The 16,311-nt window shown below is 48.3% G+C and overlaps 1 protein-coding gene across 1 annotated transcript in view; it reads left to right on the forward strand.

The window, feature by feature from the left end:
- The window catches only part of A2ML1 (alpha-2-macroglobulin like 1), a 71,792-nt gene that overhangs the window by 6,774 nt on the left and 48,707 nt on the right, over positions 1-16,311 (forward strand). The window contains 11 exon segments of the mRNA XM_049772514.1: positions 776-796; positions 1,889-2,048; positions 3,188-3,272; positions 4,952-5,078; positions 6,721-6,835; positions 7,538-7,647; positions 9,221-9,388; positions 9,743-9,970; positions 12,669-12,729; positions 14,017-14,162; positions 15,706-15,855. Of these exon segments, the coding sequence (XP_049628471.1) occupies positions 776-796; positions 1,889-2,048; positions 3,188-3,272; positions 4,952-5,078; positions 6,721-6,835; positions 7,538-7,647; positions 9,221-9,388; positions 9,743-9,970; positions 12,669-12,729; positions 14,017-14,162; positions 15,706-15,855 (1,371 nt within the window).

A 16,311-nucleotide genomic window follows, 5' to 3' on the forward strand; every position in this document is an offset into this window, starting at 1 on the left:
CTCTTCAGCTCCCCTCTCCTCATTTTTTTTTTTGGTTCTTTTTTTTGGGGGGGCCATACCCATTTGATGCTCAGGGGTTACTCCTGGATAAGCACTCAGAAATTGCCCCTGGCTTGGGGGGACCATATGGGACGCCGGGGGATCGAACCGCGGTCCTTCCTTGGCTAGCACTTGCAAGGCAGACACCTTACCTCTAGCGCCACCTCTCAGGCCCCCCCTCTCCCCCTTTTTTTTGTTTTTGTTTTTTGTTTTTTGTTTTTTGGGCCACACCCAGCAGTGCTCAGGGGTTACTCCTGGCTGTCTGCTCAGAAATAGCTCCTGGCAGGCACGGAGGACCAAATGGGACACCGGGATTTGAACCAAGCACCTTTGGTCCTGGATCAGCTGCTTGCAGGGCAAACACCGCTGTGCTATCTCTCCGGGCCCCCCTCTCCCCATTTTTAATGAACCTTTTAGTCCCTTTGTTGCTGAGTTTTGGAGAACTTCATAGATCTTGAATATTAGCCCTTAGTCTGATATATTAGGTTCCCCCTCCCATATCTGGCTCTTATCTGAATACAAAATAATTTGGTGGTGGGAGATAGAGGGGAGCAAGAAGAAAGATAATTTTTTGAAGTGGGGCTCACCCGACAGTGCACAGGGCTTCCTCCTGATTCTGACCTCCCTGCTGTCCTACTGCTCTGGTGCAAGATAAAACCTTTCGGGCATTTTGTGTTTCACAAGCTTCTCCCACCTAAAGACCTTGCTTTAATTCTCGGTCTCTTTCTTTTTTCAGTACTCACTGGTGGAACTGCAGGTATGTTCAATATTCTCTTTCTTTCCGGTCATTTGGCCCAAAAGGCAGAAGGTGAGTCTGGGGTTACACTTGGAAGCTAGAAACCAGGCTCTTGGCCCAGAGCCTGAGACCTTGCCCGCATGCAGAGCAAGCCCGATTCTACCCAAGCTCTTCTACCTCTGCTCTCAGCACAGCACAGGAGAACCCTGACCTGTGCCACAATCATGGTCTGTGCCAGGCCCTTTTTAGTTCAGTACTAAGTACTCAGTACTACTTAGTGCTGCTACAGGCTGACTCAAACTCTCAGCAGGTACGGGGGGGGGGCCATGCACACCTGTGAGCTGTCTGAAGGAGAGAAGAGTCTGGAAGGGTACATTTCCCATCCCCACCCCTGCATCCTTGTTTATTTTATCAAGCAGTTTATAGTCAAGGCCCTCAGCATTGTCCTGTAAGAGGAATGAGAGAGGACAGGAGAGATGACACAGGGCTGCAGTGTGTGAGGTGCATGCTGGAGGCCATGGTACTGCAGGGTGCCAGGAGTACCACTCAAGCACTGCAGAGTATGGGCCTGATACCCCTTTCCTCCCCAAATCCCCCCCAAATGCTGTAATCAGTGTTTGATCATTTGGATACATCTAGACCCTTTTCTTCCTGAAGTGCATTAGGCCACATAGGAGAGGGCCTCTCTCTGTTTTTTTTATTGGGGGGGGGGAATTTTTTTGGACCACTAGGCAGTGCTCTGGGGTTATTACTCTTGGCTCTGAACTCAGGAACGGCTCCTGGCAGGTTTGGGGGACCGTATGGGATGTCAGTGTTAGAACTCGGGTCTGCCAACTCCCACCCCACTGTGCTATGGCTGTGATCCCCAGGGAGAAAGTGTGCTAGAAATACCTCAGGGCTCACGGAATCTCTCCCCACATGGATGGGGTGCTCTGTTTGACTCTGTCTGACTTTTCTTGTTCTGGTGGGGCGGGGAGTACATGAATGGGAACCCTGGGCTTCACCCCTGCCAGGTGCTCTCTATCCCTGGGAGCCCCTCTGGCCCCTTGCCTGAGTGCATAGCAGGTCTCCAAGAGCCCAGCCACTCAGGCAGCTTTTTCTCACTGACCACAGGATCCAAACAACAACCGGATTGCTCAGTGGCTGAACGTGGAGCCCGAGCAAGGCATTGTAGACCTGTCCTACCAGCTGGCACCAGAGGCCACACTGGGCACCTACACAGTGGCCATAGCAGAGGGCAAGGCCTTTGGCACCTTCAGCGTGGAAGAGTATGGTAGGTGGGGGCTACATAACACTAACTGCTGGTGGGCATCCCTAGTAGGTGTGAGGCTCTCTGGTAGATGGATCCCCAAACCCCACACCAACACCACTGTATGAGGCCCCCATTGTGACAAGAACAATCACCAAATAAACATTTTTTTTTTGTTTCATAATCTCTCTAGATCAGGGCTGGAGATGGAGAGATAGTTAGTATAGGGGTTAAGGTTCTTGTTTTGTGCGCAATTGATCCTGGTTTGATCCCCAGTACCACATAGGCCCCCCAGGGGTTATTCCTGAGAGCCAGGAATAGACGCTGAGCACCACTTGCTATGGTCCCCAAACTTCCCCCAAACGAAAACAAATCTACCTAGCTCTATGAGGAGAACTTATTTATTCCATTTTGGATGGCTCTAAACCAGCTAATGGCTTCGCTGCATGCCACCCTAATAATGTCCCTTAATTAAACCAGTCCCTTCATTTAATGAATTCATTGCTTTAATCATTACTTCCGTTCATTAAACAGTTAGCTGTCTTGTGCTGGAGAGATGGCTTAGAGGGCTGGGGCACCCGCTTGCCATAAGAGTCCCTGGGATGTCCTAAGAGTCCCTGAATTTGATCTCCAACATTACGTGGTCCCCTGCACTACTAAGATTAACCCACAAGCACCATCATATATTCCTTCCAATAACAGTTGTTGCTATTTTATGTACCTTTCTCTCTCTCTCTCTTTTTTTTTTTTGATTTTGGGTCATACCCGGTGGCGCTCAGGGGTTACTCCAGACTCTGTGCTCAGAAGTCACTCCTGTCAAGCTTGGGGGACCATATGGGATGCTAGGATTCGAACTGGGGTCTGTCCTGTGTTGGCCGCGCACAAGTCAAACGCTTTAACATTGTGCTATTGCTCCAGCCCTGAACCTCTCTTTTTATCCCTTTTTTTTTTTTTTTTTTTTTTACCCAGAGGTGCTCAGGCATTAGTCCTGGCTCTGTGCTCAGAAATCATTTCTGGCAGGCTCAGGGGACCACACAAGATGCCAGGGATTTGGCTATGTTCAAGGCCAGCACCCTACCTGCTGTGCTATTGTTCTGGCCCCTCTCTCTTTATGGCCAGCTCCTCTTCCTACTACTCTTCATTTCCTTTTCTGCCCTACCCAGTGTTACCCAAGTTTAAGGTGCAGCTGGTGGAACCCAAGCAGTTATCTACAGAAATGAAATTTTTGCCAGTCAAGATTTGTGGCAGGTAAGATGGGAGTTCTGGATCTGGGAGGCAGAAGTGTGGGGAGTGGGACACAGAAGACAGTGGTTAAAAGGTGGAATAGGGGGCCGGAGAGATAGCATGGAGGTAAGGCTTTCATGCAGAAGGACGGTGGTTCGAATCCCAGCATACCATATGGTCCCCTGAGCCTGCCAGGGGCGATTTCTGAGCGTAAAGCCAGGAGTGCTGCCGGGTATGACCCAAAAACCAAACACACACACACACACACACACACACACAAAGAAATTATTTTGGGGCCAGAGAGATAGCACAGCAGTGTTTGCCTTGCAAGCAGCAGACCCAGGACCTAAGGTGGTTGGTTCGAATCCCGGCATCCCATATGGTCCCCCGTGCCTGCCAGGAGCTATTTCTGAGACAGCCAGGAGTAACCCCTGAGGGCTGCTGGGTGTGGCCCAAAACAAAAACAAAAACAAAAAAGGTGGAAGAGAAGGCCCAGTAGAGAGCTAGCTTGAAGGGCTGCAGCCTATGGTTGGCGAGTGAGAGGCCTGAGTCCCATTCCTGACAATGCATGGCCCCCCAAACACTACCAGGGATAGTCCCTGAGCACTACTCAGTATGACCTTCTCTGTAAAAAAAAATATGTGGGAAGAGAGCCAGAGAGATAGTCTAGCAAGAAGGATGCTTGCCTTGCAAGTGGCCGACCCAGATTCAATACCAAGCACCACACATGGTTCCTGAAACCCTGCCAGGGGTGGCCCAAACAAACAAAAAAGTGTAGAAGGGATCTTCATTTCTTTATTTTATTTTTTATTTGGGAACTACCTTGAGTGGTGCACAGGGGGGACTTCCTGGATATGCACTCCTGGGCCTCTCTTGGTGTGGGGGACCGTAGTGAATCTGGGCATTGAATACCACTCCCAAGCATCCTACCAGCTGAACTACCACTCCAAGCTCCTAGAGAAGGTTTTTGTTTTGTTTTTGTTTTTGTTTTTTTTTTTTGTTTGGTTGGTTGGTTTTTGGAACACACCCGGCAGCGCTCAGGAATTACTCCTGGCTCTATGCTCAGAAATCACTCCTGGCAGGCTCGGGGGACCATATGGGATGTTGGGATTCGAACCACCAACTTTCTGCATGAAAGGCAAACGCCTTACCTCCACGCTATCTCTCCAGCCCCTTGTTTTGTTTTTGTTTGGGGGCCACACCCGGTGACACTCAGGGGTTACTCCTGGCTCATAAATCGCTCCTGATTTGGGGACCATATGGGACACTGGGGGATCGAACCACGGTCTGTCCTAGATTAGTGTGTACAAGGCAAGCACCCTACTGTTTGTGCCACTGCTCTGGCCCCCATCCTAGAGAATATTTTAGGCAGGTCAGTATCTGGCTTTTCCTTAAACACCTGTTCTAATTGTTCTTCTGCTCCTACCTCCCATGGCTCCCTAGTGAGTGCAAACTCTGCAGAATATCATAGAGCATCATTGAAGTGCACGGAGAAGCAAGACTCCCAATAGAGAGTATTGTTTTCTGTCCCTTGCTGAGTTTTACTGGATGGTGGCAATATCCTTAAAGCTTTGAGGAGAGCTTTGAGAAAAGTCACTTTCAGAGATGGCAGTGAGCAGAAGAGGAGAAAGAAATATTTGGGAGGCAAGTTTGGAATTCCAAGTGGAATTTCCCACCACCGCGTCCCCATTTTCCTGGATCAGGTACACCTATGGCAAACCCGTGAATGGCGCAGTGCAGGTTTCTGCATGCCAGAAGGCACATACTTACTGGTATCCAGAGGAAGGACAGGAGCCACTACCTGACAAATGCAAGAATCTCGCAGGACAGGTGAGTCCATGGAAGCAAGAAAAGATCTCTAGTCACAGGCTTTAAGGCTCTCTTTTGCTTTCTGTTTGTTGGTTTGGATTTGGAGCCACAACTGGTAGTGCTCAGGATCTAGTCTCAGCTCTGAGCTCAGGAATTACTCCTGGGAGGCTTGGTATGGGATCCTAGAAATTGAACCTAAGTCAACAACATGCAAAGCAAATACTCACTCTAGCTCTTCAGCTCAAAAAAAATTTTTTTTTTGGTTTTTGGTTCTTGGGCCACACTCAGTGATGTTCAGGGATTACTCCTGGCTATGCGCTCAGAAATCGCTCCTGGCTTGGGGGACCATGTGGGACCCCTGGGATCAAACTGAGGTCCGTCCTGGATCAGCCATATGCAAGACAAATGCCCTATCGCTCCTGCCCCAGCTCAAAACATTTTATCTCAAGATTCCAGTTCTAAAGAGCTTGTGCTTGATGGTAAGCAGATGGTCTTTCAGGCTCTGAAGAAGGAAATTAATCTGCCCTCTAAGGAGATGAGGTGCTCTTCTTCCCAGAAGGGTTCTTCTCCCCTTCTCATGTCTTAGAAACTCAATTTCCTTTGTTTTTGCTTTTGTTTTTTAGTTTTGGGGCCACACCTGGCAACACTCAGGGGTTACTTTTGGCTCTGCACTCAGAAATTGCCCCTACCAGGCTCAGGGGACCATATGAGATGCCAGAATTCGAACCACAGTCTGTCCTGGATCAGCTGTGTAAAGGCAAATGCCCTACTGCTGTACTATTTCTCTGGCCCCTCAGGGGTTACTCTTGGCTCTGTGCTCAGAAATTGCTCCTGGCAGGCTCTGGGACCATAGGGATGTCAGGGATCAAACCTATGTCTGTCCCTGGTTGGCCATATGAAAGGCAATTACCCTGCCCCTGTACGATAGGTCCAGCCTTGATACTCAATTTCCTATGTGTCTAACTTGGGATCTAGGAAAGCTTTTTTATCTTAAAGATGAAGAGGGTTGGGAAGATAGTACAAGGGTTAATGCATTTGCCCTGCATGTGACCAACTTTATTATTTATTTATTTATTTATTTATTTATTTATTTTTGGTGTGGTGTCTGGGTTCACTGGCTGTGCTCAAGACTATTATTCCTAGGCCGGAGAGATAGCATGGAGGTAAGGCGTTTGCCTTTCATGCAGGAGGTCATCGGTTTGAATCCCAGCGCCCCATATGGTCCCCCGTGCCTGCCAGGAGCAATTTCTGAGCCTGGAGCCAGGAATAACCCCTGAGCACTGCCGGGTGTGACCCAAAAACCAAAAAAAAAAAAAAAAAGACTATTATTCCTGGCTCCGAGTTCAGGAATCACTCTGGTCATGGATGGAGGGGACCATACAACGGCTAAAACCTGGTAAACTATATGCAAGGCAATTACACCTACTCACTGTATTATCCCTTTGGTCCTGAGCAACTCTAGTTCTGGTACCACATAGGGTCCCCTGAGCACCACTAGGAGTGAGCCCTGAACACAGAAACAGGAGTAACCCCTGAACATTGTTGGGTGTGGCACCCTGCCAAATACTGACCAAGAAGATAAAGTGTGGGGACAATCCTTTCTATAATGAAGTGGAAGTAGAAATGAGGGACTCACACCCTCCCCTCTTTGTTATCTCATTAGACAGACAAAACCGGATGCTTCTCAGGTTCTGTGGACATGAGCACTTTCAACCTCACCGGATACACATATAGCCACAGCATCAACTTTGTGGCCACTGTGGTGGAGGATGGAACTGGTAAGTGGACAGGCTCCTGGGTGAATGAAAAAGGAAAAGGAAGGAGAGAGACTCCAAGAAAAGAATCCCTCAAAGAATCTCCACTCCGTACTGGGACAGACTTGGTTCTGAGTTCTCACACAAAGGAAAATGCCACATTTCATTTTGCCTTCTGGGGCCAGAGCAATAGCACAAGGGGGTAGGGTATTTGCCTAGTATGCAACCCCTGACTTTGATCCCCAGCATCTCATATGGTCCTTTGAGCCCACCAGGAGTAATTCCTGAGTGCAGATCCAAGAAAACACTCTGAGCACTGCTGCGCGTGACTCAAAAATATAACAAACAAAAACAACAAGAAAAAAAAAAACTCTGCCTTCTTTCTCCATTTCCTCACAAGTTTGAACAGGAGGAGAAACTCACTGGAATATTTGACCAGAAAATATATAAAGCCCTAAGGCTGGAGACATAACAGAGGTCAAGGTACTTGCCTTGCAAGAAGCTGACAAACTCCTTCCCTCCATTCAATCCCTACATTGCTTAGGTCCCTGACCACAGAGCCAGGAATAAGCCCAGAGCACCACTGGATGTGTGCCAATCAACCCCTCACCATCCTAAAAGAAAGATACCCTGACTTCTATACCCAGCATCCTCCTGTTTCAGGGTCTGGGTAACCCTGAAGGTGAGGAAGTTGGGTGTGGAAGTACTTCCAGTTTCCCTCTGCAGGTGTGAAGGCCAATACAACTCAGGAGATCTACATTTCCTCACAGTTGGGATCTATGACCTTTGAAGACACCAATACTTTCTATTACCCCAATTTCCCCTTCAGAGGGAAGGTATGTTGAAATGTGTCCATCACTGTCTTCTGCTGCCTCCTTTCTTTCTGTCGACAGATGGCTCAAGTACCACCTTCTCTTATCAATTTATTTATCACTTTATTGTTTCTTTTTTTTTTTTTTGGAGGGGGGCACACCTGGCAGTGCCCAGGGGCTACTCCTGGTTTTGCACTCAGGACTTACCACTGATAGGTGCATATGGAATGCCGGGGATTGAATACAGGTCAGCCATGTGCAAGACAAATTCCCTACCAGCTGTGCTATTGATCTAACCCACCATATTGTTTCTTTGTTAGTGTGATGAAGGGGGATCCCTTTCAGGGTTTTATACAGGTGAAACATGTGCTTTTTTGTTTTGTTTTGTTGTGGTTTTGGGTCACACCCGGCAGCGCTCTGGGATTACTCCTAGCTCTACTCTCAGAAATTGCTCTTGTCAGGCTCAGGGGACCATATGGGATGCCAGGATTTGAACCACTGTTCTTCTGCATGTAATGCCCTACCCCCATGCTGTCTCGCCAGCCTGAAACATGTGCTTTTAACCCAGAGTCATATCTCCAATCCAAGATTTACTTTTTTTGTTTGTTTGTTTGTTTGTTTTTTGGGGTCACACCGGCGGTGCTCAGGGGTTACTCCTGGCTGTCTGCTCAGAAATCGCTCCTGGCAGGCTCGGGGGACCATATGGGACACCGGGATTCAAACCAACCACCTTTGGTCCTGGATCGGCTGCTTGCAAGGCAAACACCACTGTGCTATCTGTCTGGGCCCAAGATTTACTTTTTTTTTTTTCTTTGGTTTTTGGGCTACACCCGGTGATGCTCAGGGGTTACTCCTGGCTATGCGCTCAGAAGTCGCTCCTGGCTTGGGGGACCATATGGGACACCGGGGGATCGAACCGCGGTCCGTCCTAGGCTAGTGCACGCAAGGCAGACACCTTACCTCTAGCGCCACCGCCCGGCCCCTATTTTTTTAAAGTTTCACAAAAATTTTGACTTTGGGCCAGAGCAATTGCACAGTGGGGAGGGCGTTTACTCATGCAGCCAACCTGGGTTCCATCTCTAGCATCCCATATGGTCCCCTGAGCACTGCCAGGAGTGATCCCTGAGTGCAGAGTAGGAATAATCCCTGAGAACCAATCGGCCTTGGGGCTCTTGGGCCATACCCAGGAATGCATAGAGATTACTACTGGCTTGTGTTCAGGGATCACTCCTGACAGTGCTTGGGGAACTATATAGGATGCTGGAATTGAACCTGAGTAGGCTGCAAGCAAGTACCCTTGACTTGTCATTGTATTATCACTCTGGCCCCAGGATTCACTTTTTTGTTTCTTTGTTTTGGGGCTACACCTGACAATGTTCAGGGCTTATTCCTGGCTCTGCACTCAGGGGTCACTCCTGATAGGGCTTAAGAGACCAAATGGGGTGCCAGGGATTGAACTTGGGTTGGCCATATACAAGGCCAGTGTCCTACTCACTGTACTATCTCTTTTGTCTGATTCTTGAGCATTTCTATTATCTTTTCGCTTCACTTCCTACTCCCAGCTGTTCCAACTCAACTCCCAACTTCTCTCCCTCAGATAAGAGCAAGAGGCCATGATGGCGCCCTCCTCGGAAATCATGACGTATTTCTGGTGATTCGTGTCTCAGACAAAACCATCAATAAGACCCTCACCACCGACAACAATGGCCTCACCTCCTTCCAGTTGGACACGGCTCCATGGAATGCAACACATGTTTCTCTGGAGGTAAGTGTGGAGTGGGCCAACTCTCGAGGGAGGGCTGAAGAAAATGGAATTCTTTGTTCTCTCCCCACTTCTTTTATTCCAACACTAGTTCCCTCTTACACCATGCTTGCTCCTTGTGCTTGTTCACACTTGGTTTGTGATCAACCAAGGTGACAAAAAGGGGTTGGGTGTGACCAGGATTGAATTTGAGGCCTTATGTCTGCAAATCAGGTGCCCTCCACACAGCCAAACTGGGCTCAATCTCCAGTATCCCAATGGTCTCCCAAGCTAATAAAGTGTTAAAATGCTAGGAAGTTGCAGAGAGAAGCATTGTCAACCCTAACCCGGCCCCACCCCCCATGCTGTCTCTCCCAGGGCAAGTTCTCCTTGGAGGATGAAGTTTATAATCCCGAAGTGGTACCTAAGTACTACCAGAATGCCTTTCTGTATCTGCAACCTTTCTACACCACCACCCACAGTTTCCTCACCATACGCCAGCTCGAGGGTCTTTTGAAGTGTGGTCAGCCCCAGGAAGTGTTTGTGGATTATTACATCAATGCCAAAGATGTCGGCCAGGACCAAAACATCGTCTTCTCCTATTTTGTGAGTCTGGGGCAGAGGGTGTGGGGAAAGAGTATGAGGCTGGGAGCCAGAGAGGCAGGGAGATGATTCCATTTAGTAGGATCTAGAATGAGCCACAGCTGTCATTAAAAAAAATGTTAAAGATGACTCAAAGGATTGGAACACAAGCTTTGTCCAAAGGAGTCCCGGGGTTAATTCGAACACTGCCTGGACTCCCCCAGTACTGGTCACAGAAAACCTGGCTTTTTTTTTTTCTTTTCTTTTTTTTTTCTTTTTTTTTTTTTTTTTGAGTCACACCTGGCAGTGCTCAGGGCTTACTCCTGGCTCTATGCTCAGAAATCGCCCTTGGCAGGCACAGGGGACCATATGGGATTCGAACCACCGACCTTCTGCATGAAAGGCAAATGCCTTACCTCCATGCTATCTCTCCAGCCCCAAACCTGGCATTTCTAGGTGTTCCTCCAAAATGAAGAGAGAGAGAGAGAGAGAGAGAGAGAGAGAGAGAGAGAGAATAAAAGAGAAAGAGAATGAGAGAAAGAATGAGAGAGAAAGGGTGGAGAAAAAGAGAGAATGAGAGAGAAAGAGACATAATGAGAGAGAAAGGACAGAGAGAAATAGAGAATGAGAGAGACCAGAAGGGGGAAGAGAGAGAAAGGAAAGAAATAGAGAAAGAGGGAGAGAGAGGGCCCGGAGAGATAGCACAGCGGCGTTTGCCTTGCAAGCAGCCGATCCAGGACCAAAGGTGGTTGGTTCGAATCCCGGTGTCCCACATGGTCCCCCGTGCCTGCCAGGAGCTATTTCTGAGCAGACAGCCAGGAGTAACCCCTGAGCAATGCTGGGTGTGACCCAAAAACCAAAAAAAAAAAAAAAAAAAGAGGGAGAGAGAGAGAGAGAGACAGAGAGAGAGAGAAAGAGAGAGATGAGAGAGAGAGAGAGAGAGAGAGAGAGAGAGAGAGAGAGAGAGAGAGAGAGAGTGAGAGAGAGAGAGAGAGAGAGAGAGAGAGAGAGAGAGAGAGAGAGAGAGAGAGAGAGAGAGAATCCAGGGAAATGACCATCTGACCCAGGCTCAGTCCCCTGAGCATCTCTGAGTGTGGACCCTCCAAAACCAAAAAAATAAAAGGAAGATTTCAGGGGGTGGATTGTAGATGAGGGCTACAAAGGTGAGTGGGTGGTAATGAAGAAGGATAAAGTGGCACTAGGATTCCAAATGAATCTCACCCTTCTCGAGGCCGGAGTGATAGCTCAGTGGGTAGGGCATTTGACTTGCACATGTTTGTCCTGAGTTTCATCCTCAGCAACCCATATGGTCCCTGACCCTGCCAGAAATAATTTCTGAGTGTAGAGCCAGGAGCAACCCCTGAGCACCACCAGATGTGTCCCCAAAACAAACAAAAAATTGTCTCTGTTTTCCTTTTCAACATTTTCATTTTCATTTTCAACATATTAACATTTATTTTTGTTTTTTCAGCCACACCCGTTTGATGCTCAGGGGTTACTCCTGGCTAAGCTCTCAGAAATTGCCCCTGGCTTGGGGGGACCATATGGGACACCGGGGGATCGAACCGAGGTCCTTCCTTGGCTAGCGCTTGCAAGGCAGACACCTTACCTCTAGCGCCACCTCGCCAGCCCCCATATTAACATTTTGTTGTTGTTGTTGTTTTTGTTTTTGGGCCACACCCGGCGGTGCTCAGAGGTTACTTCTGGCTGTCTGCTCAGAAATAGCTCCTGGCAGGCATGGGGGACCATATGGGACACCGGGATTCGAACCAACCACCTTTGGTCCTGGATCGGCTGCTTGCAAGGCAAACGCCGCTGTGCTATCTCTCCGGGCCCTTCCCATATTAACATTTTTATATTAATAATGTAAGTTTAAAATTAACATTGAAGTCCAGAGAGACAGTATAGAAAATAAGGGTTCAGATCCCTGTCACCCTCCCACCAAGCAACACCATCAATCCCTCACACAGAGCCAAGAATGATCCCTGAGTACCACTAGATGTGGATCCCAAACCAAATAAGAATAAAACAAATTAACATTGATAAAATTAGCATTGATGGGGCCGGAGAGATAGCATGGAGGTAAGGGATTTTCCTTGCATGCAGAAGGGCGGTGGTTTGAATCCCGGCATCCCATATGGTCCCCGGAGCCTGCCAGGAGCAATTTCTGAACATAGAGCCAGGAGTAACCCCTGAGCGCTGCCAGGTGTGACCAAAAAACAAAAAACAAACAAAAAAATTAGCATTGATGGAGCAAGAGAGATAGTACAGGGGGTAAGGTGCTTGCCTTACAGGAAGCTAAATTGTTGTTTTAGTTTTTTTGTTTGTTTTTTTGGGGGGACCACACCTGGTGATGCTCAGGGATTACTCCTGGCTATGTGCTCAGACCATTTGGGATGCCCAAGATTTGAACAACCATCTATCCTGATTTGCTGCATGCAAGGTCCTATCGCTGTGCTATATTTCTGGCCCCTACCTAGTAGTTCTATTGGGCATAAAATAACAGCTTGTTGCCTGAAAGACACATATCTTTGGCCTCCTGGTCACTAAACAGTTCGGCAGTGGCAGAAGTTTGACAAGCTCAAGGATGCGCCAGGCTCTGGTCTTTCTGGGGAGCCCTTCTGTATATGCAGGGTTGCAGGATGCTCCTGAGAGTTTGGCCGAAGTACCTGAGGTTTATTTGTGCCATTGAGAATCTTTCTTTTCTTCTCTTCTTCTACAGTTAATTGGGAAAGGGAGTTTGCAGCTGGAAGGACAGAAACACTTGAACATTAAGAAGCAAGGTGAGTGTTCTTGCTTCTCTTGGGGGAGGAAAAGGGGAACTTGGACTTTTTTTTTGGGGGGGGGGTCACACCCAGCAGCGCTCAGGCACTAGGCTCAGGGGACCATATGGGATGCCGGGATTCGAACCACCGACCTTCTGCATGCAAGGCAAACAAACGCCTTACCTCCATGCTATCTCTCTGGCCCTGAAACTTGGAATTTTAAAAAAATAGTCCACATGCCTGTGGGTGGAGTGATAGAGCACTTTGGGTAGGGAGTTTACCTTGCACGCAGCTGACTTGAGTTCGATGTCCCGCATCCCATATGGTCCCTGAGCACTGTCAAGAATAATTTCTGAGTGCAGAGCCAGGTGAAACCACTGAACATTGCTGGGTGTGGCCTGAAAACAAACAAACAAACAAACAGTTCGTAGGCCAATTGCAGGCCAATTGCAAAAACAGCTAATCTGGGTTCAATCCCTAGCACCTCTTATGGTTTTCAGAGCTCTGCCAGGAATGATCCCTGAGTGGAGAGCCAGGAGTCATCCCTGAGCACTGATGGATGTGGCCCCAAATCAAAAAGAAAATCAAAACACTCATATGGAGAAGCCATAAAAAATAAAATTACAAGGGCCGGAGATAGCATGGAGGTAGGGCATTTGCCTTGTATGCAGAAGGATGGTTGGTTTGAAACCTGGCATCCCATATGGTCCCCCGAGTCTACCAGGAGCGATTTCTGAATGCAGAGTCAGGAGTAACCCCTGAGCACTGCCGGGTGTCACCCAAAAACCAAAATAAATAAATAAATAAGTAATAAATAAAATAAAACTACAGGGGCTGGAGCGATAGCAGAGTGGACAGGGCATTTGCCTTGCACACAGCTGACCCAAGTTTGATCTCCAGCATTCCATATGGTCCCCCGAACACCACTAGAAATGACCCTGAGCACAGAAGCAGGTTTAGCCCTGAGCTCTGCTCAAAACCACAGAATAAGAAAAGGAGAAGGAGCTCTCACAAGAAACGTGGAAAGATTCAGCAGGAAGGCCAGAGGGGTGAGGAGCACCCTGACCAGGTGTGCCCTTTCCATAGAATGTTCCACTTAGGGCCTGGAGAGATAGCAGAGCAGCGTTTGCCTTGCAAGCAGCCGATCCAGAACCAAAGGTGGTTGGTTCAAATCCCGGTGTCCCACAGGGTCCCCCGTGCCTGCCAGGAGCTATTTCTGAGCAGACAGCCAGGAGTAACCCCTGAGCAATGTCGGGTGTGGCCCAAAAAAAAAAAAAAAAAAAGAATGTTCCACTTCTCTTTCAGGACCAAAAGGTTTCTTTTCTCTCACACTGACCTTCACATCCAGAACAGCTCCTGACCCTTCCCTGTTGGTCTACTCCATCTTCCCCCAGGGAGGTGTGATTGCGAACAAGATACAGTTCTCGGTGGAGATGTGCTTTGACAATCAGGTAAAATGGTTTTTAGAGAATTGGAAGAATAATACAGTGGAGGGATAAGACAGCCAGGAAGTCACTTGCCTTGCACTCAGCTGACTTGGATTCAGTCTTGGCATCCTATCTGGTCCCCCAAGCACTGCCAGGAGTGATGCCTGAGCACAGAACCAGGAATAACCCTTGAGCACTGACAGGTTTTCTCCCCCCACCCAAAAAAAAGTAGAAGATATCTGGGCAGAGAGTGCACACATGACCTTGCACGTATTGCATTGGAGATAAGATGGAACAGGAAATACTGGAGCAGTGGCATAAGTGGTGGGTGTCTGCCTTGCACAGGCTAACCTAGGATGGACCCCTAGTGTCCCATATGGTCCCCCTAGCCACGAGCCATTTCTGAGCGCATAGCCAGGAGTAACCCCTGAGCATCACCTAAAAATAACAACAGCAAAATGACGGAACAGGAAAATAAGATCTCAATGGTGCTAGATGGAAGTGTGTTATTTTTCCTAAGTTTTGTTGAACTCTCTCACTTGCTTTAAACAAACAAACAAAAAAAGCGGGGCCAGTGAGGTGGCGCTAGAGGTAAGGTGTCTGCCTTGCAAGCGCTAGCCAAGGAAGGACCGCAGTTCGATCCCCCAGCATCCCATATGGTCCCCCAATCCAGGGGGGATGCAATTTCTGAGCACTTAGCCAGGAGTAACCCCTGAGTATCACTGGGTGTAGCCCCCCCCAAAAAAAAAAGGCATGGGATCGGAGTGATAGCACAACGGGTAGGTTATTTACCATCAATATAGCAGACCCATGTTCGATCTGTGGCATCCCATATGGTTCCCTGAGGCCACCAAGAGTTATTCCTGAGCACAGAACCAGGAGTAAGTCCTGAGCACCACCAGCTATGGCTCACACACACACGCTCACACACACACACACATACACACACACACACACACACACACAGAGTCATCTAGGCACTCCAGCTGTGGCCTCTCTATGGCCACATCTGGCCTCTCACTCTCTTTGGTCTCTGTTTCCACTTCTTGTTGTTTCTGCTTTCTAAATTATTTTGCAATGCTACTTGCTTTTTTTCAAACTGCATTGTGAACCATTGGTTCAGAAGGGTTAGACATCTCCGAAGAAAATCAGCACAAAGCCAGGGAGCTAGTACAGGAAGAAAAGCACTTGTCTTATATGGCCTACAATAGCCACAAGCTTAGTTTACATTCCCAGCACTACCTGATCCTCTGAGCATCGCCAGGAGTCAGTCACTCCTGAGCCAGAAGTAAGTCCTGAGCAGGGCTAAGTGTGACTCAAAAACTAAAATCTAGGGGAATTGGGAGGCAGGAAGACCCAAAAACCTAAAAGCTAAGGGCTTGGGAGCTGGGGGAGACCCAAAAATATAAAAGGTGAACCAAAAAATAAATCAAAGAACAAAAATTCTGAGGAAAATCAGTGTGTAAGGAAGGGCACCTGGGTGATAGAGGTATCACACTGGCTGATAATCCACTTTGCTTCTCCTCTCTGTTGACTCAATGCCCAGTTCTGCTTTTTCTCTTCCCAGGTATCCCTGCACTTCTCACCTTCTCAGCAGCTTCCAGGAGCAAGAGTGGAACTTCAGATGGGGGCAGCGCCAGGGTCTCTGTGTGCTCTCCGGGCTGTGGATGAAAGCGTCTTACTTCTCAGGCCAGAGCGTGAATTGACCAACAGCTCTGTGAGTCACCTGCTCCTGGGGTGGCCAGGGCATTGGTAGGGGACCCAGTTGCCTCCTCTCCCTAAAGAGACAACTACTTGAGGGATAGGAAAGTAGGTCTTAGGGGGCTGGAGCTATAGCACAGATGATAGGGTTTTTGCCTTGCACACAGCCTACCCAAGTTTGATCCCCAGAATTTCATATGGTCCCCAAGTACCACCACTGGGAGTGATTCCTGATAGCAGAGTCAGGAGTAAATTACACCTGAGCACCACTGAGTATGGCCCAAAAACCAAAACAACCAACAACAACAACAACAAAAAAAAAAGATGGATTTAGCGACAAAATGTCCCCCAACATCAACTGGAGAGATAGTCTAGCAGGTTGGGTATTTTCTTTGTTCAAGGACCACCTGGTTCCATCTCCAGCATCCCAGAGTCCCTCAAGCACTACCAGGAGTAATTTGCTGAGTATAGA

The sequence above is a fragment of the Suncus etruscus genome, chromosome 4 (assembly GCF_024139225.1).
Source record: "Suncus etruscus isolate mSunEtr1 chromosome 4, mSunEtr1.pri.cur, whole genome shotgun sequence".
Lineage (NCBI taxonomy): Eukaryota > Metazoa > Chordata > Mammalia > Eulipotyphla > Soricidae > Suncus > Suncus etruscus.